The 21,315-nt window shown below is 42.1% G+C and overlaps 1 protein-coding gene across 5 annotated transcripts in view; it reads left to right on the top strand.

The window, feature by feature from the left end:
- OTOF (otoferlin) overlaps nucleotides 1-21,315 on the top strand; it is a 182,055-nt gene that overhangs the window by 112,308 nt on the left and 48,432 nt on the right. For all 5 annotated transcript variants that reach the window (XM_087717423.1, XM_087717420.1, XM_087717421.1 and 2 more), the window contains exons 8-22: nucleotides 377-431; nucleotides 1,940-2,071; nucleotides 4,490-4,552; nucleotides 5,713-5,797; nucleotides 6,338-6,497; nucleotides 7,298-7,484; nucleotides 8,467-8,653; nucleotides 10,438-10,661; nucleotides 11,338-11,446; nucleotides 14,410-14,593; nucleotides 16,070-16,190; nucleotides 16,945-17,045; nucleotides 18,450-18,540; nucleotides 19,732-19,848; nucleotides 21,144-21,296. In XM_087717423.1, the coding sequence (XP_087573549.1) occupies nucleotides 377-431; nucleotides 1,940-2,071; nucleotides 4,490-4,552; nucleotides 5,713-5,797; nucleotides 6,338-6,497; nucleotides 7,298-7,484; nucleotides 8,467-8,653; nucleotides 10,438-10,661; nucleotides 11,338-11,446; nucleotides 14,410-14,593; nucleotides 16,070-16,190; nucleotides 16,945-17,045; nucleotides 18,450-18,540; nucleotides 19,732-19,848; nucleotides 21,144-21,296 (1,969 nt within the window). The remainder of the gene's footprint in view (nucleotides 1-376; nucleotides 432-1,939; nucleotides 2,072-4,489; nucleotides 4,553-5,712; nucleotides 5,798-6,337; nucleotides 6,498-7,297; nucleotides 7,485-8,466; nucleotides 8,654-10,437; nucleotides 10,662-11,337; nucleotides 11,447-14,409; nucleotides 14,594-16,069; nucleotides 16,191-16,944; nucleotides 17,046-18,449; nucleotides 18,541-19,731; nucleotides 19,849-21,143; nucleotides 21,297-21,315) is intronic.

Below are 21,315 nucleotides of genomic sequence, written 5' to 3'. Positions count from 1 at the left end.
GGTATGAGAAAAAAATGAGAAATGTGGCACTTAACATTAGAGGCAAAATATTAACCTATCAAAACATTTTATTTATTTCTATTCCGCCTTTATTAACGAATAACTACATTTTATAACCTTTTGCTAAAGTTCAAAGGGTCTCGTCAAATTTATTAGTCCTTCTGTATGGTGTTAGGAGTTTTGCCTGGTTTATTCATAAGGCTAAACTATAAGCCACCATTTGCATGTCACGGATAGATAGATTTATATGCTGTGCTAACCCACAATGAAGCCAACCACACATTGTATCAAATATACACAAAGGGCTAAATATTATATTGTTATTTATTATGTCATTGTTATTATTATCTTTCACTATTATCATGGTCTTTTAAAGATCCAAGCCAGATATTAAAATGGAGCCCAGTGCAGGAAGACCAATGGACTACCAGGTAAGATGGTTCCAGTCTCTCATTTGGGTTATGGGAGTAATATGGGAGTCCAAAATCTCCACTACCACAATCCTTCTTCAATTAAACATCAGCATGAATAATCTATTCATCCTTATTGCTATCTTTTACAAATTGGTACGTTTCATGGCATCTTCCATGTCCCAAAGAAGGAATTGTTGAAGGCACATCAGGTGGGGGAAAGTGATAGTAGTGCAATTAGTACAACTCAGAAGCATGCTTAAGCCATGCTTAGTAGATCTGTGCTTGATTGAATCAATGCAATAGCTTTGGTTCACACAAGGTATAGAATCAACATCACGTGAAGTGTTAATACCACTTTATAATGCCTTGGTAAGGCCACACTTGGAATACTGCATCCAGTTCTGGTTGCCATAATGTAAAAAAGATATGGAGATTCTAGAAAGAGAGCAGAGAAGAGCAACAAAGAAGATTAGGGGACTGGAGACTAAAACATATGAAGAACGGTTGCAGTAACTGGGTACATCTAGTTTAATGAAAAGAAGGACTAGGGATGACATGATAGCAGCGTTCCGATATCTCAGAGGCTGCCCCAAAGAAGAGGGAGTCAAGCTATTCTCCAAAGCACCTGAGGACAGGACATGAAGCAATGGGTGGAAACTAATCAAGGAGAGAAGCAACTTAGAACTAATGAGAAATTTCCTGACAATTAGAACAATTAATCAATGAAACAACTTGCCTTCAGAGGTTGTGAATGCTCCAACACTGGATGATTTTAAGAAGATGTTGGATATCCATTTGTCTGAAGGGGTATTCCTGCCTAAGCAGGGGGTTGGACTAGAAGATCTTCAAGGTCCCTTCCAACTCTATTCTATTCTATAAGAATATTCTGAATCATAAACTTGTCACCACAAATTAACATAGTATGAGGGTGTAATAAATAGTATTTAGTATTTAGGTTAACATAGTATATGGCAATAGCATATATACTGCTTCATAGTGTTTTACAAAAGTTTACAGAGTCAGCATATTGCCCCCAACAATCTTGGTCCTCATTTTTCTTACCTTGGAAGGATGGAAGGCTGAGTCAACCTTGAGCTGGTAAGATTCAAACTGTCAAACTGCAGGCAGCCAGTGATCAGCAGAAGTAGCTTGCAGTACTCTAACCACTGTGCTTCCACGGCTCTTATTATATTATGTGAAGCAGCTATATTCCCCATTCTGCTGCTAGATAACCTTTAATAACAGAATAGAGCTGAAAGGGACTTTAGAGGTCTTCTAGTCCAACTCCTGCTCAAGCAGGAGACCCTTTACCATTTCAGACCGATGGGTGTCCAGTCTTTTCTTAAAAACCTCCAGTGGTGAAGCACCTACAACCTCTGAAAGCTTTCAAGATGCTGCAGATTGACAGGCCTTTCTGGTTTTAGGAACTCCTTTTAGGAAAAAAATGAGTAGAGAGAAATTAGAAGGAAGATGATGGATCCTTGGGAATGAATCTAACAATATGTTTCTTTTTCTTTTCTCCCCAGGTCAGCATCACAGTAATTGAAGCACGGCAGCTGGTGGGGCTCAACATGGATCCTGTAGTGTGTGTGGAGGTGGGAGATGAGAAGAAATACACCTCCATGAAGGAATCAACTAATTGTCCCTACTATAATGAGGTTAGCTCACTACCTGTAACAACTGACCTGTCATTTCCTTCTTCATGGATATTTAAGTTAGAGGATGGGCTTCAAAAATTTCAGCAATGGGTTCTCTGCTCAGTGGCTGGGTGGGCGGGGCCGTGGTGGACAGGGCCTAGTCAGCCTCCTGCATGAGGGCCGGGGGTGAGGGGGGTTTCACCTTCCCCAGGTTCCGAAGGCTTTCCTTGAGCCACTGGAAGGGCAAAAACTGCCCCCAGGCTCTGGAGGTCTTCCAGAAGGCCCGTTTTTTGCCCCTTCCCCAAGCCTCTGCACTTACCTCACATCCAAAATGGGCCACGTGGAGACTCCTGGCAGGGACATAGTGGGGTGGCAGGAATGGGGCGTGGTGGGCCGGGCCAGCCAGGCGTGGGATTTGGAGGTTCTCCAAACCAGCCATAACATTAGCTACAGGTTCTCCTGAACTTGGGCAAATGCGTAGCAGCTCGCCCCTGGGAAAAACCCAACAAATACAGAAAAAGAGGTTCCTCTTAGCAATCAGTGAGGCTTGGAAACTGATTTTTGAAGGAGGGCTGAAAGGTTGCCTATCTTTATAGGCAGTGGTAATACTAAACACCAAGACCACAAAATACTGGAAAGAAGTGAACTGAAGCATCTTAGTCAGTACTTGGGGGGGGAAATCCAGATATAAGTCTGTTTATGACTTTAGGTCAACAAGCTGATTGGTGGAAAGGGAGATCAGGGTCACTGGGTATGATAATAGCTAAATGTGTACATCATTTGAGCAATGCAAAAGCTTCTGCTCTTCCTACTTATTACAAGTGGCAGATTAGGCCAGTGCTGGATTTTTGTCTTCATCCACCCCTCAGGGATGCTACCTTTGTACTTACATTAGCAATTTTCGGTTCAAAATGTAAGAACTATATGGCACTAGGCAGGAGTGAAATCCTCCCAGTTTGGCCCAGTTTGGCTAAACTGGTAGGGACGATTGCCACTGGTTCTGCGAACCAGTAGTAAAAAAAAAGCTTCAAAAGATTTTGATGAGCCACACGATTGTCAGAAGCTTCCCCCCCCCCACTCCTACTTTTTAAAGCCAAAGGCACCTCTCTCTAAGCATTCTTAGAGAATAAAAATATGGGGAGGACGGAGGGGGATTGGACTGCAACCATTTGGAAATATGCTCATCTGCCTAGAGAAAATGTTGAGATAGCAAATTTGAGAGAAACTCATTAGTTTTCCCTCTGGTGAGTTATTATATTCCCTTAAACCAATCATTTATGCCCATGACATGCTTACAAAATTTTGAACGGACCCACTGGTTGAGAAATGCTTGGATTTGTAGTATAATAATAATTTTAGGGGTTACAATTCACAAAATAAAGTATTACAATTCCATTAACCAAAATTGTCTTCCTTTAATTTTGATTCTCGGGTTATGATTACATGAACATGCTTTTTCATTGCTTAGAAGTACCACAAACATTTATTTAGCCGTATCATTTTTTCCCCAGCCTCAAAGGCGGTTTTTCAAAAGGCAATTGGATTGTTGTTGTTTTTTGTTTTTTGAGGAAAAAGTAGTAAACATTTCGCCTCTCCAAAAGGCTTCATCAGTTCTGATGGCGGGGGATGGAAGGATAGGTACTAACTATTGAGACTGGATGGTGGGGGATGGAAGGATAGGTTCTGTTAGGAATATAATCTAACAGTTGGGTTGGCAATATATAAATCATATAACAATGCTGTACCTGTTTCTTTAAATCATGCTGTAAATGTGATTGGTTGCTGTTTCCTCAAGCGGCCATAAGATGGAGCCAGAATCACAGATGCTGATCTGATCTGAGTATTTGGAAGCTGGCTGTTAGAAGTGCCGAAACTGAAAGACGTTGATGACTGACTGTCTTAACCGTGTATGACTTGGACTATTTGATGGACCCTGATACCTCTATTTCCACGAAAGTAAAAGCCTATTTAAACTGCAGTGTCTCTGTATGCTGGTTTGTGTGTTCTCCAACACAACTCTCACAATGCTTCTCTGAACGCACTCACTCTCCCAACGGGGAGCTTACCTTACAGGTTCTGTTGAAAAAGGAGAAAAACAGTCCAGTTGCCTTTTGAAAAACCATCTTTGAGGCAACTATGACCTGGAGGACTGAGAATCATCACTGACATTTTGTGAGAAAAACTCTGAGGCTGCCTTAACAGGGAATATTTATGTCTGTCTCAAATTAGCATCCTTAGATTTGTTCTACCACTGCTTCTAGTCTGCGTAAATGCCAAACTAAATATCCAATGGTCATATATTTTTTAAACAATGAAATATATCTGGAGAGAACAAAATGACTTATTATTTTCATTTGATTCTTTATTACTGATCTTTTTACTACCAAGGATCTTGGTGACCCTTTTAACTCTCTCTCTCTCTTTCTTTTTCTATTTCAGTATTTTGTCTTTGACTTTCATGTTCCCCCGGATGTCATGTTTGATAAAATCATCAAATTATCGGTGAGCAATGTTTACCTCTCAAGTTGGAATAGTTTCTGAAGCATGACTGAAAGTATTCCTACTTTGAAAGATGGCATCCAGAGATGCAGCTAGAGTAGATATGGATAAATAATGGGGAAGGTACCTCTCCTTTGAACTGAGGTTGTAACCTAATGACTTCATATTGAGCCCTGGAAGTGCAGTGGTGAGAATGCAATTGTCAGGGTTCTAAGTAACACCCCCAATGAAAGAAGACTCTGAGGCTTGAGGTTCCTCAAAGTTCCATTTTATTAGAGATGTCATATTGACGCACCTGGGAAAACCCGAATCTGAATGTTTCCAGGTTTCCCCCACCCAAATGAAAGTTCAAGTCCCTGCCCAGCATCCTCATGTCTATTACATGGTCCAACCAGGCACCGTCCCAACTGGAGATGCCTCCCAGTCACACCACTTCAGGTGCAGGGCGAGACGTCCTTGACTTTCTGAGAAAGGAATGTTATTTTGACTATATCTATCCCACTCCATATAATCCCCCCTCACAATTTCCCACAGCATTAAATGTGGCAGGTCTGAAGGCCCAATGCAAAAGATGGCTTCCAGGCCCGACAGCAGTATTGCAGGCTAACTCTGCCGACTGCCAGGAATTCAATCCTCGGTTGACCCAGCTTTTCATCTTTCCCAAGTCAGTAAAAATGAGGACTCGGATTCTTGGGGGCAATATGCTGACTGTAAACCACTCAGAAAATGCTGTAAAGCACTATGGAGCAGTATATGAGTCTAAATGCTATTGCTATTCATCCCACTTTGTGGGCATCAATACAATATAGTTTGCCATTGCCTTTTATTGGTATTGCCTTTCAATTTACATTAATGTTCAACTATCAGAAGAAGCCGGGCTTCAGTTGTATGGTTGTGGCTGCCATCTTGACTTTTTTGGGGGCACAGATAGTCTGTAGACACTCCTGGGAGAATGGCTGAAGGTGTTATTTATTCCATTGAAGAAATACTCAGAAAAATAAGAAAGGTCTTTACTTTACACTGATGGGGGCCTGGGGGTGGAGGTAGAGAAATCTCCCTGTGGAGAACATTCCACAGGAGGTGGTTTCTAACTCCAAGGCAGGTTTTTGGGCAATCCTGTGGTCCTCTGTGCCTGAGATTACCTCTGTTTTGTGAACCTGCAGGTGATTCACTCCAAGAACATCCTGCGCAGCGGAACCTTGGTGGGTTCTTTCAAAATGGACGTTGGAACTGTCTACACCCAGCCAGGTGTGTAATGCAATATATATAGAAAGAGTTGTGTAAGAGAAATCCTCTTGCTTTTTCTGGTCTTGGAAATTTTGCTTGGGAGGCACTTCATGTCAAGAACTCATTTCTATGCAGTTGCCCAGGCCGGTACTCCCAGGAGATATTAAACATCCCAGTGTCTGCTGACAGTATTACTAGATCCATCTGCTGCTAATGTAGCCTTTCATCAATGCCCCATCTGGCTATGTGACCACAGCAAAAGTGCAATTCTCGTGGCCTCCCTTCTCTTCCATCATGGCCATGGGACTCTCAGAAGCATTGCTTTCCACCTGTTAAATGTTTATTCTAGTTTATTCATCCAAACACAATAGACTACATTGAACTAGTCAATAGTTTTGGAGGAAATCACATTCATATGATGGAATATAAAACTAGATTTTTTTAAAAAATTGTTATTCTGCAAATGATGCTGTCCTCTGTAGTTCCATTCAGACATGGGGCGTTAGTCTTGTCAAGAGAGCTCTAACTCATTCATGGTTCTTTCTTCTCCTTTCCTTGCAGAGCATCAGTTCTACCACAAGTGGGCCATCATGTCTGACCCAGAGGACATCACAGCTGGGCTAAAAGGCTACGTAAAGGTTGACATTGCAGTGGTGGGCAAAGGAGATAATATAAAGACACCACACAAAGCTAATGAGACAGATGAGGATGATATTGAAGGGTGAGAAGTAGGAGATGCTGGGCAGGGTTGGTTTCACCTCCATGTTATCAAATAGCCATAAATTCTTCCAGGGCAACTTTGGATTGGTCCTGCATCTAGGCTACATAAACAGAGGGGTAGAATCAAGATCACATGAAGTGTTATAATGTCTTGGTAGGGCCACACTTGGAATACTGCATTCAGTTTTGGTCGCCACAATGTAAAAAAGATGTGGAGACTCTAGAAAGAGTGCAGAGAAGAGCAACAAAGATGATTAAGAGACTGGAGGCTAAAACATATGAAGAACGGTTGCAGGAACTGGGTATGTCTAGTTTAATGAAAAGAAGGACTAGGGGAGACATGATAGCTCTGTTCCAATATCTCAGGGGTTGCCAGAAAGAAGAGGGAGTCAAGCTATTCTCTAAAGCACCTGAGGGTAGAACAAGAAGCAATGGGTGGAAACTAATCAAGGAGAGAAGCAACTTAGAACTGAGGAGAAATTTCCTGACAGAACAATTAATCAATGGAACAGCTTGCCTCCAGAAGTTGTGAATTCCCCAACACTGCAAGTCTTTAAGAAGATGTTGGATACCCATCTGTCTGAAATGGTATAGGGTTTCCTGCCTAGGCAGGAGGTTGGACTAGAAGACCTCCAAGGTCCCTTCCAACTCTGCTATTATATTGTATCTGTTTGCTATTTGAGAACTTAAGGAAAAATGTTCACCTTGTCTCTCCTCAAAATCATCCCCTACTGATTTATTGCCATCATCTTTTATTAAATTAGTAGTCTTCATTCATCCCTGGTTTACTGGTTTTTGCAGGAACCTACTGCTTCCAGATGGAGTTCCTTCAGAAAGGCAATGGGCTCGCTTCTACATTAAGATTTATCGGGCAGAGGGCCTTCCACGCATGAACACTAGCATCATGGCCAACGTGAAGAAAGCCCTCATTGGGGAAAACAAAGACCTGGTGGATCCTTACGTCCAGGTGTTTTTTGCAGGACAGAAGGTGTGTGATATCCAGTGAGATCTTGATGGATCAGGTCTGACATCCATTCATGTTTATTTTGTATAAATTTGATAAATAAATAAAAATAGATAAATTTGATAGATAAATAAGTAAATAAATAAATACGTTTATGTTATCCTAGCATAGGAACTGGCATTTTTAGTAAGAACCAGAATGTAACTGATAATTAGTCAGGAGTTTCATTCAGTCCGAGTGTCAACTCCCAAAGCATCCCTGGCCTGCTCTTGAGTTGCCATAGGAAAGGGGCATGGGAAACTGATGAAACGGCACGGCAGCAAAAGACAGATACACATTCCAGATTTATCTCTCTCAAGGCTGTATCCCAGGGTTACTTACAGTAGTGGGAGGGGAGTGGTCTCTATAACACACAAAATTGCCCCTTTAGCGAATGTGATTGACGACACACCCTGGGGGAGAGAGGGGAAACAGGGTCATCGATTGGGGCCATAAATTACTTGGGGTCAGAGCTGGCTTCACTTGGGTACGTGCCAACATGAAGCTCCTAATAAATGGCTGGATTTTTTTTTTGAAGCTTGGCTCAAGGCTCATGATTTAGTTAGGGCATCCGTCAGAACCTTGACACCGAGGACCTTAGAGCAGCCTTTCCCAACCTGATGCTCTCCAGATATATTTAACAGAGATCATGCTGGCTGGGGTATTATGCGAATTGACCTGAAACAATGACACCATTGTGGAAAGCAGATATAAATTTTGTCAGCATTTGAATATGTGAAATAATTTGCCTCTAAGCTATTAGCAGAATACAAGGGTATCTACATGTGGAAATCTGTTTCATTTGCCCAAGGAATAGCAATGATAATCATATAGAGCCTTCTTGTTCAGAGACATCATAATCTCTTCATACCAATCTTGAAAGAGCAGCAGTAGGAGAAGGTTAAGAATATGGACACCTTAACCCATCAAGTTCCTAAATTCTTTCAATCTTATATCCATCGCCCAGGGGAAAACGTCTGTTCAGAAGAGCAGCTATGAACCTGTTTGGAATGAACAGATAGTTTTTGCAGAGATGTTTCCCCCTCTCTGCAAAAGGATCAAGGTCCAGATCCGTGATTCTGACAAGGTCAACGATGTGGCTATTGGAACCCATTTCATTGATCTGAGAAAGATCTCCAATGAAGGAGACAAAGGTAAGGAGGATGCAGAAATTCAGGCACCTCTATTTTTTGCCTACTTAATGTTTTTGTTCCTGTTCTTCATTTTCTGGTGAGTTGTCTCTAAATCTTGTTATATTTTTCTATTTACAACAAAGGTTCATAAATGTCTTATAATAGAATGCATTTTAAAAAGATTTAAAACGTCAGTGGGTTTGGCCACCATGGCTTACTTACCTGTCAATGCAACATGTCTCTTCTGACAACTTCTTTCCTTGTCCAGCTGCACTGCCTTCAACAAGATCACATGAAGTGTTAATATGACTTTATAATACCTTGGCAGCAGTGTGGATTACGACCAGTACGCCCCGGTACGGGTGTACTGGTGCCTGCCAGGAGCACCGGGTACCGTTCTGGTACAGTGCTCTGGTGGGCCCACCCACCTGCATGCCTTACCGGTATTTGAGGTTTTGGGGGCTTCCGCACATGGAGCATACGGCGCCTGCGCGACACTCCACCTAGCAGCTGGAGCGTCGTAGAGGCGTCGCAGAGCATCACGGAGTGTTCGCGGGCAGTAAGTACGATGCAAGTGCGCTGTGCACGTTCATGTGGTGGATGCCCAGCCCCGTTGCACTGTACCGGTTGGACTATTGCATTCGGTTTTGGTTGCCACAATCTAAAAAGATGTGGAGACTGCAGCCTCATCTCAAACCTATTGGCATCCTCCGCAATCAGCAGTGAAAAAGAAATGAAACTACTAGACTTAAAACCTTTGGATGTAAATAGTAAATGATAGCTGTGAGCCAGGGGTGGGTTCCGGCTGGCTTTAGATCCGGTATGCTCGGGCCGTTTTTTGCTCATGTACGCACGCAGGATGTGCACTGCGTGCGTGTACACGGTTCAATTAAAATTGCTTTGCGCATGTGTAGAACTTAAAAACAAGATGGTGCTGCCGACCGGAGAACCAGTTCGGGGGCGTAGCAGGCCTGGGTTGCAGTGGTGGGTTTCAAAAATTGTTCGAACCTACTCTGTGGGTGTGGCCTCCTTTGTGGGAGTGGCTTGCCACCCATGTGACCGGATGGGAGTGGTTTGTCGCCCATGTGACCAGATATGAAGATGCTGACGACACTTGTCAGAACCACCTTAAATTACCTCAGACACAGCACTGGCATGCATAAGAATATGATGTAAACTTGTTTTTTAAAAGGCATCTTTGGTTTGCGTTAAAACAACTTCAACACACGCAATGTTCTGATTGCACCACAAACGCAGTAGTCATCCTTACCTTTCACGGAGGCACTGAGTTTTATAAATTTGAGCATGATAGCGTAGAATAATCATATCCAAGAACCAGTGGTGGGTTTCAAAAAATTTTGGAACCTCTTCTGTAGGTGTGACCTGCTTTGTGGGTCCACTGGTGGAACCTCTTCTAACCAGTTTGATAGATTTGACGAACCGGTTCTACCAAATAGGTGCGAACTGGTAGGGTTGCTTCTGGTTCCAGCAACCCACACTGCCATACCACTACCGGCTTGGCCAAACTGGGCTGAACCAGTAGGAACCCACCTTTGGTGTGAGCACACAGCAACAGAAATTACTAGATCAACTCCTTTCTTGAAACCCAAAAGAAGAAAAGATAGCAAAGGCTAGAGGAAGCAATAGTGGTGGAGGATAGCTTGCTTGAAGATCTACTAGACATTACTGTCTTCTTTTAATGCCAGTACTAGAACATTTATGGCCATATGTGTTGCAAATGAAGCAACTGAATTGTTAAAAGCTCTTTCGGTAGGAACATTTATCCAATTTTGCTTCTCTTCCAGGTTTCTTGCCCACCTTTGGCCCTGCCTGGGTAAACATGTATGGGTCCACCCGCAACTATACCCTGATGGATGAGCACCAGGACTTGAATGAAGGGCTGGGTGAAGGGGTCTCCTTCCGAGCCCGCCTGCTTCTTGGCCTAGCAGTAGAGATCTTGGATACCAGCAACCCTGAAATCACCAGTTCCACAGAAGTTCAAGTTGAATTAGCAACTCCTGTCACTGATGTATGTTTCCCATGTTGTAATAACTAAAATATCTTATGTTCTCAGGATATCACACCATCCCATTTAGTGGGGAAGCCTCCCTTCAATGGACTTCAGTCCATTCTTTATTGCAAATAGCTCTGTTTTCCAATGTGAACCAAGACCTATCTTGATGAAGATCTAAGAAAATAACAGAGCTACGTTTCAGCAATATCACCAAGAGATGCCGTATGTCTGGGGTTCCAGGTTTGATTCCTCTGAATGTACAAACCTAAACTCAATTTCCAGTTAGTCATAGTTTATTGGTTTTTTTAAAAAAAAAAACCAAAATAATTCACTGTTAAAGTGCATGTTTTGTGTATACAAACTCTCTGGTACGTTCCTATGCCACCAAATAAGAAAAGAGCTTACTAGGTATGGTAATCTTTTGGAGTTGGTGAACTCCTTTAAAATGCTGAGAATTGTTATGGATACTCTTATAAAATCCCTGCTTAGGAGGAACTTGTTTCTGCATAATATGTCTCCTATGGTGGACTGCCTGTTTCAATTAGTGGGCATCAAAGGGATTATTTGCAGACATATTGCTGCCCCTGATTCCATGTTTCCTACCTATGATATTGACCAATGATCTAAATAAATACATTTCATGGGTTGAAGTCCTTAAACTGCTGTGTTTATATCCCACCCTGCCCCACAGAGCTGCACAGGCAAGATGGAGGAATTTTTTCTCTTTGGATCCTTCCTGGAGGCTACCATGGTTGACAGAAAGAATGGAGACAAACCAATTAATTTTGAGGTTACAATAGGTATGTGAAGGAATTTGGTTAAGCATTGGGTATGGGTTGTTTTAAGCAGAAGTGAAAGTATCAATTGGCTTTTCCGGATGTCTGAACAAAAAGAATGAACTTCCATAATTGCTCTCGTCTGGGAAATGCTATTTCACTATTATTGATGAATGATTACTCATTATTGTAGATGTTCTGTTCTAGCACATAATGTTTATCAAAATACAAAGCATGTAACACCTATGGTTGCATTTGTTATTATCAAATGGGTTTAGTGGATTAATAATGAATCCTAGAAAGCATTCTATTGACATTTCTAAAAATGATACTTAGAAGAATTAAATCGAAATGATCATAGGAAAATTCCTGAATCCCTAAACCCCTTAAAAAGATTGCTGGTTTATTCTTAGATTTCATTTTGTAGATATTCTAAAATTCTGAAAATAGAATTGACTAAAGATGTCTAAGTTCAGTATATTGAACAACACAAAATTGTATCTTTCTATTTAACCTTCATTAGACAAAACTAGGTACACATACTTCTACTGTATGTGTACTTTTTTCCCAACAGGTAAAGGTAAAGGTTCCCTTCACACATACATAGTAGTCATTCCCAACTCTAGGGGGCAGTGCTCATCTTCGTTTCAAAGCTGAAGAGCCAGCGCTGTCTGAAGATGTCTCCATGGTCATGTGGCCAGCATGACCAAATGCCAGAGGCGCACGGAACGCTGTTACCTTCCCACCAAGGTGGCCCTATTTTTCTACTTGCATTTTTACATGCTTTCAAACTGTTAGGTTTGGCAGAAGCTGGGACAAGTAACGGGAGCTCACTCTGAAAAACAGTACTAGGGATTCAAACCTCTGAACTGCCAACTTTCTGATCGACAAGCTCAGCGTCTTAGCCACTGAGCCACCATGTCCCCCTTTTTCCCCCAATAGTAATGCCTTAATAAGAATTGCTATCTACCTGGAGTCCCAAAGGTGCTTTTTCAAGAGGCAACTGGAAGGTTCTTGGATGGGAAATGAAACGTCTTCAATGCCCCCCACCCCCCTCCAGGAAGTCCAGTTTTTTCTGAAAAACACCTTTGGGACAATCATGACCTGGATGACTGAGAATCTCCATAGAATTTATCTATAAAGAAGGATGCTTAGGACAGATATTGTATTCCTTTTACATTTTAAACTTTACATTCATTATATTTCTAGTATGTTGAATATCCATAACTATGTTTAATTTGCTATACTATTTTTATTTTTTTCAATATTGTTTCAATGTTTATGTTTTCTGCCCACAAATATATTTCTGGATGAAACTGTGTTTTATAACATATGTAAAATGATAAATTCTCACTGATCCCCTTATTTGTCAAGCTTTACTTCAACTTTAGTTAGTCATTTTTTCAAACATTAAAGCCGGAGAATGAATAGTAGGGAGATATATTTGACTGAAATATGCATATTGGCATAAATGATTTTAAAATGACATACTAAGATGCCAGTGTTTCAGATAAGAATTTGTGACACATGATTTGAGTAATATTGCTTCAGGATGGCTTGTGGTGGTGATGAAGATGGTTCTTGATATAGGATACAAACAAGCTAATTCTGATGTGTGATGAATTATGTAGGTGATTTTGAAACTTGTCATCACCGTGATTGTTCACATTACTTTTAGCCTTAATTTTTGTGATTTATATTTCAATCCTTTTGATGCAGCTTGATATAAAAGCTCCCCAGATGTGGAGCATAATAAAATACGGATCACTTTCAGGATTGAATAATGTCAGGGGAGCATGATCATGAAAATTTCATATTCTTGAGAATGATTTATGTAATATCAGTCTTATTCAAATTTTAGATTCTATGTTTCTTTCATTTCCAATCTGCAGGCACTATACATAACACTAATCCATTAAAGTATAACTATGAAATCTCACTCGACAATGTTATCCCAGATTCCCATTCCTTGGGTTTGGTTATGGTTATTCTCATCATGCCTAAAAGTTTAATTCAGCCTCTGGGTAGATCCAAGATACTATGGTATGATTAGGCAAGGCTCAGTAGCTCTTGTTGTTGTTGTTGTTGTTGTTGTTAGTTGCGAAGTCGTGTCTGACCCCTTGCAATCCCATGGACAACATTCCTCCGAGCCTTTCTGTCCTCTTCCATCCTCTGGAGCCCATTTAAACTCACGCCAACTGCTTCAGTGACTCCATCCAGCCACTTCATTCTCTGTTGTCCCCTTCTTCTTTTGCCATCAAACTTTCCCAGCATTAGGCTCTTCTCCAGTGAGTTCTTCCTTCTCATTAGGTGGCTAAAGCATTTGAGTTTCATCTTCAGGATCTGGCCTTCTAAAGAGCAGTCAGGGTTGATCTCCTCTAGGACTGACCAGTTTGATCTTGCAGTCCAAGGGACTCACAGGGATCTTCTCCAGCACCATAATTCAAAGGCCTCAATTGTTTGGCGCTCAGCCTTTCTTGTGGTCTAACTTCCACAGCCATTCATTGCAACTGGGAAAACCATAGCCTTGACTATACGTACATTTGTTGGCAGGGTGATGTCTCTGCTTTTTAGTATGCTGTCTAGATTTGCCATAGCTTTCCTCCCCAGGAGCAAGCGTCTTTCAATTTCTTGGCTGCAGTCCCCGTCTGCAGTGATTTTGGAGCCCAGGAAAATAAAATCTGTCACTACCTCCATTTATTCCCCATCTATTTGCCATGAATTGAGAGGGCCGGAAGCCGTGATCTTAGTTTTCTTAATGTTGAGTTTCAAGCCAACTTTTGCACTCTCCTCCTTCACCCGCATCAAGAGGCTCTTTAGTTCCTCTTCCATTTCTGCCATTAGAGTGGTATCATCTGCATATCAGGTGGTTGATATTTCTCCCGGCAATGTTAATTCCAACTTAATTCCAACAGTAGCTCTAATAAATGGTATAATCTTTCCATTCTTCATCCTACAGAGTCTGATTCCTTTTTCTTTTTCCCAAGGCAATTATGGCAATGAAATTGATGGCATGTCCAGGCCCACCATCAAGAAGAAGAGAGATGGTGGGGATGGCAATGAGGAGGAATCTGAGCTGCTACAGAATGACAGTGATGAGGAGGCCAATATTGACGGGGAATTTATCTCAGTCTCTACTTCTCCAGCCTTGAAACCATTGATTACTGACAGGCAAGTGATATTGGACAGTCTTGTTAATATGAGAGGATGTTTACTGGAAAAGAGGAAGATTGTAGGATCTTTGGTTGGGTGTTAAGCTGTACACTCATGGGTTTTCTTTTCTTTGATTTGGAGATGGGGCAAAATGATACTGCTTTTCCACATCTTCAGTTCCATGTAGGAGGGACAGCAAAACCCAAAAGACTTTTGTGCTAAGTCTTTGTCACTATTGCATTTCCATTTCCATCAGTAAAAGACCAGATCTGGAAATTTTTTGTCCCAGTTTCATATCGCTCAAGAGCCACAGTGACGCAGTGGTTAGAGTACAGTACTGCAGGTTACTTCTGCTGACTGCCGGCTGCCTGCAATTTGGCAGTTCAAATCTCACCAGGTTCAAGGTTGACTCAGCCTTCCATCCTTCGGGAGGTCGGTAAAATGAAGACCCAGATTATTTGGGGCAATATGATTGTTGGGGGTAAACTGCTTAGAGAGGGCTGAAAAGCACTGTGAAGCGGTAAATAAGTCTAAGTGCTATTGCTATAATAAGTCTTTGTCTGTGACTTACAACCACAACTGAGCCCCAAATTTTTGTGGCTAAGTGAGACATTTGTTAAGTGAGTTTTGCCCCTTTTTACGACCTTTCTTGCTAGAGGTGTTTAGTGAATCAGAGCAGTTGTTAAGTTGGCAGCACGGTTGTTAAGTGAATCTGGCTTCCCCATTCACTTTGCTTGTCAGAAGGTCACAAAGGTTTTATCACGTGACCTTGGGGCACTGCAACCATCATAAATATGAGTTCAGGGGCAAGCATCTGAATTTTGGCCATGTGGCCATCAGGATGCTACAAGTGTGAAAAATAGTCATAAGGCACTTTTTTTTAGTAGTGTAACTCTGAACAGTCTCTAAATGAAAGTTGAGGACTACCAGTATTAGAGAAAAATACTAACAAAGGGGGTGGGTGGGTGGGAAGCAGGGGTGGGTTCCTGCCAGTTCTAACCTCTTCTATAGAAGAGGTTCCAGGAATCTACAGTGCCATTTAGAACTGGTTCCAGCTTCCTCCCCCCGCCCATCCGCACATCATCAAGATGAAGAGCAAGAGGAGGAATTCTGGGAGTTGAAATCCACAAGTCTTGAAGCTGTCAAGATTGAACACCCCTGGGGTTTTTTTCTAAAGGGTTAGGGGTGCAAGGGTCTTGAAACTTGACAGCTTTAAGACTTGCGTGCTTCAAATGCCAGAGTTTCTGAGCCAACATTTTGGTTGCTAAACAAGAGCGTTGTTAAGTGAGTTTCACCACATTTTACAAGTAGGCCATGCCCACCCAGTCACATGACTGCCAAGCCACTCCCACTCAGTCACATGGCTGGCAAGCCACTCCCACAAAGGAGGCCACACCTACAGAAGAAGTTCTAAAAAACTTTGAAACCCACCACCGGTGGGAAGCTATTCTTTTACTGAATGAAAGTATGTCACTCTTTCTCCTGCTATTATAGGAACTATTTTCACTTACCATATTTTGACAAGAAGCCTTGTATTTATATCAAGAGTTGGTGGCAGGACCAGAGGCGACGTCTGTACAATTCAAATATCATTGATAAGATTGCAGACAAGCTGGTGAGTTACTGCAATGGAAATAGGAGGATGAGAGGAAGAGGGGGTTACGTTGGAATGTAAAGTCTCTGGAATCGTCATCATCATCTCCTTTTAATGATCCCATAATCTCGTGATGGCGAACCTATGGCATGAGTGCCCGAAGTGGCACATGGAGCCATGTTGCCTGGCATGGGCGGCATCAGCCATTCCTCTTCTGGGTTTCTGGCATGCCTGTGCACACACTGATCAGCTGGCCTTTGTGCATGCAGCAGTACAGGACACTGGAAGAAGCTGGTCTTCTGTTTTCCAGCGTGAGCATGTGCTTCCAGCTAGCTAACTGGAAGACTTGCCAGCTGGAAATCAGAAGTACATTTTTGGGGGGCCCTTGCATGCCCCTTGGGCAACTCCTCTTCCTAGTCGTGGTCTAGAGCGCACAAAGTACTCCCTTTTCGGCATTTGGTGCCACAACCCACGCGTTCGCCATCACTGCCATAATCCCTTCTGGGGTGGAGTCTGGCCAAATGAATGGAGCTGAATGTTTACTGGGCGGATGCCCTTCCTGTCATCAATGCGGAATTTTGTTCAGCAGATATATTCCCATTGTGCCCAGAGAGAGAAATATCTGCCTCTACCTAGGATCAAACTCACAGTCTCCTTATGGTGAGGCAAAAGCTCCACCTCTAGGCCACCGCACCACTCAAAATGCCTCTGGAATGACGGGTGCAAATCTCCCATTGTAGCTCTGCCTACTGAGAAATCACTTCTGCTCCTTTAGGAAGAAGGCCTCAATGATGTGCATGAGATGATCAAGACTGAAAAAACGTACCCAGAGCGCCGTCTCCGAGGAGTGCTGGAAGAGCTGAGTAGTGGATGTCTGTAAGTAGGAAAGGGGTTTAGGGATGCTGATGAAGCTACCTTTCTTTCCAAGGGATTAGGCCTCTTGAGGCTCTTGATTCGAATAATTGGTGAGGTTTATCTCCAAGATGGCTCAGCGGTTAAAGACATTGAGCCTGTCAGCTGGCAGCCCGGGTTCAAGACCCAAGCGCCACACAACAGCGTGAGCTCCCATTACTTATCTCAGCTCCTGCCCACCCAGCAGTTTGAAAGCCTGCAAATGCAAGTAGATAAATAGGTACCACTTTGGTAGGAAGGTAACAGCATTCGGCGTATAATCGTGCTGGTCACATAACCATGGAAATTGCCTTTGGACAATGCTGGCTTCCTCAGCTAAGAAATGGAGATGATAAATGCTGCTTAGAATCAGATATGACTGGACAAGGGATTTTTTTTCCTTGACATAAAAAAATGCCGTAAAATCCTTGTGTATTGTCTAGATTGGTCTTGTTTTGATGGATTCAAACAATGAACTGACTTTGAATTTTAGTTCATCTTCTCCAAATCATTCCTTCTTATGAAGGTCTGAGTAAAGTAAGGGAGGTCAGCCACTTTGCAGAGGCTGTTTTTGCAGAGACTGATCAATTTCCATCCATCTATCCATGCATCTACCCATCTATACATTAATGTTAAAATAGTCAAAAGGCTTTTGGCAAATACATAGAATTGTTAGTCAATTAGCCGTATTGGCTTCTAAAACAAAAAAAAACCTGCCAATACTCTGTACATTGTTGCTTTTCATCTGGAAATTCTAGAATATTAATTAATTGTGCACAGATCTAAAATTTATTTGCAAAGTCTCTAAGAAGGAAAGATACTTAGTACATCTTTCACGTGTTTCTTGTAACAGTGGCTTGTCATTTTGGTTCTTTAGAGAAATTTAATCTCTCCTTTCTCTTTTTTCTCTCTCCAGTTTTAGCTTTTAGTACCAAACTCTGAAATTTTGAAAGTATTGTACCATTTCAGAATTAATTTTATTTGAAATACCCTCTTTTATAAAATACAAAAACTGTTGTCTAATTAAACCCTAATTAAGTATGTTTATCTTATGGGATATAAAATATTGTCAATGGTTTCTCAGAAATTGATGCTATCTTGGTACATAATAGCTACAGCCTGGCATTTGGGAAAACAGGGAAATTTCAAGGAAGAAAAAAGAGCATAAAGGAAGATATATGTGTCCCATTTCACAACTGTTTTTTTTTTTTGTTTGTTTCTATCTACTAGTCATGCACTCCCTTACTTCGCCCCCTCATTTTCTATCACCAGTAAATTTGGTGAGAGTCCCCTTTTCTATTCAGTAATCAAATATTAAAGGATAAAAGTTAGAGGACTGAATTTTGTGGTCAGAATTCTCTCTTTTTTCACAATATCCTCTTTCCACAGGAGATTTGTGTCTCTCTCCAACAAAGATCACAACCATTCCTCCCGCACACGTCTGGACCGAGAAAGGCTGAAATCCTGCATGCGGGAACTGGTGAGCTAGCTTGCTTGCTTGCTTGCTTGCTTGCTTGCTTGCTTGCTTGCTTGCTTGCTTGCTTGCTTGCTGCTTCCTTCCTTCCTTCCTTCCTTCTTTCCTCTCTCCCTTTCTTTCTTTCTTTCTTTCTTTCTTCTTTCTTTCTGTCTATCTGTCTTTATTTTGTTTTTCTTTCTTTGTAATGCACAAAACATTTCATAGTGCATTGTCAAGACACTGGGTTTGAGATTCTACTAAATGATTCATTTGAATCATGGTGTTTTATAACAACTGGGCATCATCCACATAGTGTATATATGGTACCTTACCTATAATCATTGGATAGTTGAATAAAATAGGCCAGAAGGTCAAGCATTCTACATTGTAGGGCCTGAGAATTACTCTCTCCTCCCTCATAATAGAGCCTTTATTGTCATTGTACATGATGTACACAACGAAATTGGTTTTAGTCTCACTGGTGCAATCCATGACAAAAAATACAAACAACATAAATAGCATAAAGAATAATCCCTATGCAAGTAATTAGAAAAAAAGAAAAACTAGTAGTACATTTCCATGTGTCCGTGGAGTGATTATGATTGTGTTTAAGAGTCTAATGGTGACTCAAAGTTGCTTACAGAAATATAAAAATCTCATATATAAAATAATAAAACTAATAAAAGAGAATAATCTTATCATAAATTAATAAATAAAATAACGCCTTACCTTGGTGAGAACACATCGCACAAGCCATTTAATGAGCTCCATCCCGCTCTGTGTTTCCCAGACCCGCTGGCAGAACCAGGTCTTCAGCACCTTCTGGAAGAGTGTTATGAGTGGGGGGCATTGTAATCTCTTGGGGAATGATGTTCCAGAGAGAGGGAGCCACCATGGAGAAGGCCCTTCTTCTGGGTCCCACCGGGTGTATCTCCCTAGGGGATGGGACCCACAACATTCCTTGTCTCCCCACTCTGGTGGGTTCGGTAGATGTGACTGGCAAGGGACATCTCTCAGATAATCTGGTCCCAAGCCATGAAGGGTTTTAAAGGTGACAACCAGCACCTTGGATTGCACCTGGAAGCAGATCGGCAACCAGTGCAGCTCCCGCAGGAGAGGTGTGCACAAAACCATGTGGACCACTGCCTTTTGCAGCCTTTTTTTCTTGTCTTTCAATCTCCTTTCTTTTTCTCTGCTTCTTCTTTCACTGTACAGGAAACGATGGGCCAGCAAGCTAAGACCATGAGATCTCAGGTGAAGAAGACCACTATCAGGGACAAGTTGAAGCAATCCCAAAACTTCCTACAAAAGCTGCGGTTCCTTGCAGATGAGGTGAGATGAAATTTCATTCATTCATAACTTTATCTCCCTTTATATGTACACCTTAACTTAACCCTGGGTGTCAAGAATGACTTAAGTCCACAGTGCATAGAGAGGCCTGTTCCTTGCAGTATTATTTTCATTTCAAGGAAGGAAGGAAGGAAATAGCTGCAGATTTGATGGTGCAACATCTGTGTTATGGGGACAGCTGCACCAACACTTTTAACCATCTGTCCTGAATAGGAAGGATGATCTGAGTGTCTATGGAGATTCTTGGGCATCCAGGTCATGGTTATCCTGAAAGTGCTTTTCCAAAGTCAGTTGGATTTTGTTTGTTTTTTTCCTTGAAGGCATTTTACTTCTCCTCCAAGCAATTTCTTCAGTTCTGACCTAATGTTTTGTTGTATAAGAAGAAGCAGCTGGTAGAGTGACCATTTGGGGCATTTTAGGTTGTGAGCTGAGGCAAAGCAATGACTCCATTTACACATGAAAGAAGCCCAACGGATGATTTGGGTGACTGAGTGGGAAATCCACCTTAGAACAAGGAAAGTAGCAATTCCCAAATGTTTTTGATCTCTAGCAGAGTCCCATATTCACAGTTGAAATAAAGAAATGGATTCGATCAGAGATGGGTTGCTAATTCTTTTACTTGTCAGCCTCTGCTTTGCTGCTGCTTTGGCTGCCATTGAAATGGGGAGGGGGGGCATGGTATTTGGTGGGGGGGTTACTAATTGTGCTGGAGGAAGGTTCTGGAGTTCTGCTGCCTGTCGGACTGCACATGCGGAGGAGGTTCCCGCCAAGGCCAACGGCACCGACATTGCATCTCGGTGATGCCTTTCGAAGTTATCTCACAACTGACACTTGGGAGAATTATGATTGGACTGCAACTGGGATGCCAAGGGGTGGGGAATGGGTTATTTTATATATCACTCGCTTTCATGCCTAAATAATCAGTCTTCACTTTGCTACGCTTCTAATCATTTATAATTAGTAAAAGTACACTTGATTTCTATCAATGGAGTCTTGTGGTCTTCTTTCCTAATTACTCAATGAAGAGGTGCTGACATTACTACTGGTTCGAGGGCGCTCCTGTGCTCGTTCCCCCCCCCACGCGACACTTATGTGCATGCACAGAAGCTTCTGTGCATGCACAGAAGCATCTGGGTTGGTGGGCGGAGCCTCCCACCGCTGCTACTACCAGTTCAGCGAACTGGCAGCAACCCACCTCTGAATTCAGTGAAGGGTAGGTTCTTGGTTCATCATGCCCAACAATCCCTGTCTTTCTCCTCTCTGCTTATCATTTTCAGCCTCAGCACAGCATTCCTGAGATCTTCATCTGGATGATGAGCAACGGCAAGCGCATAGCCTATGCCCGCATCCCCTCCAAGGACATCCTCTACTCCATTGTTGATGAGGAAACAGGCAAAGACTGTGGAAAACTGAAGACGGTTTTCCTCAAGGTGACTTAGCGTGTCTTTC

This window comes from Thamnophis sirtalis, unplaced genomic scaffold (assembly GCF_051295495.1).
Source record: "Thamnophis sirtalis isolate CommonGarterSnake01/CBP01778 unplaced genomic scaffold, rThaSir2_p1.2 scaffold_6, whole genome shotgun sequence".
Classification (NCBI taxonomy): domain Eukaryota; kingdom Metazoa; phylum Chordata; class Lepidosauria; order Squamata; family Natricidae; genus Thamnophis; species Thamnophis sirtalis.
This window is presented reverse-complemented; position numbering and strand designations above follow the sequence as displayed.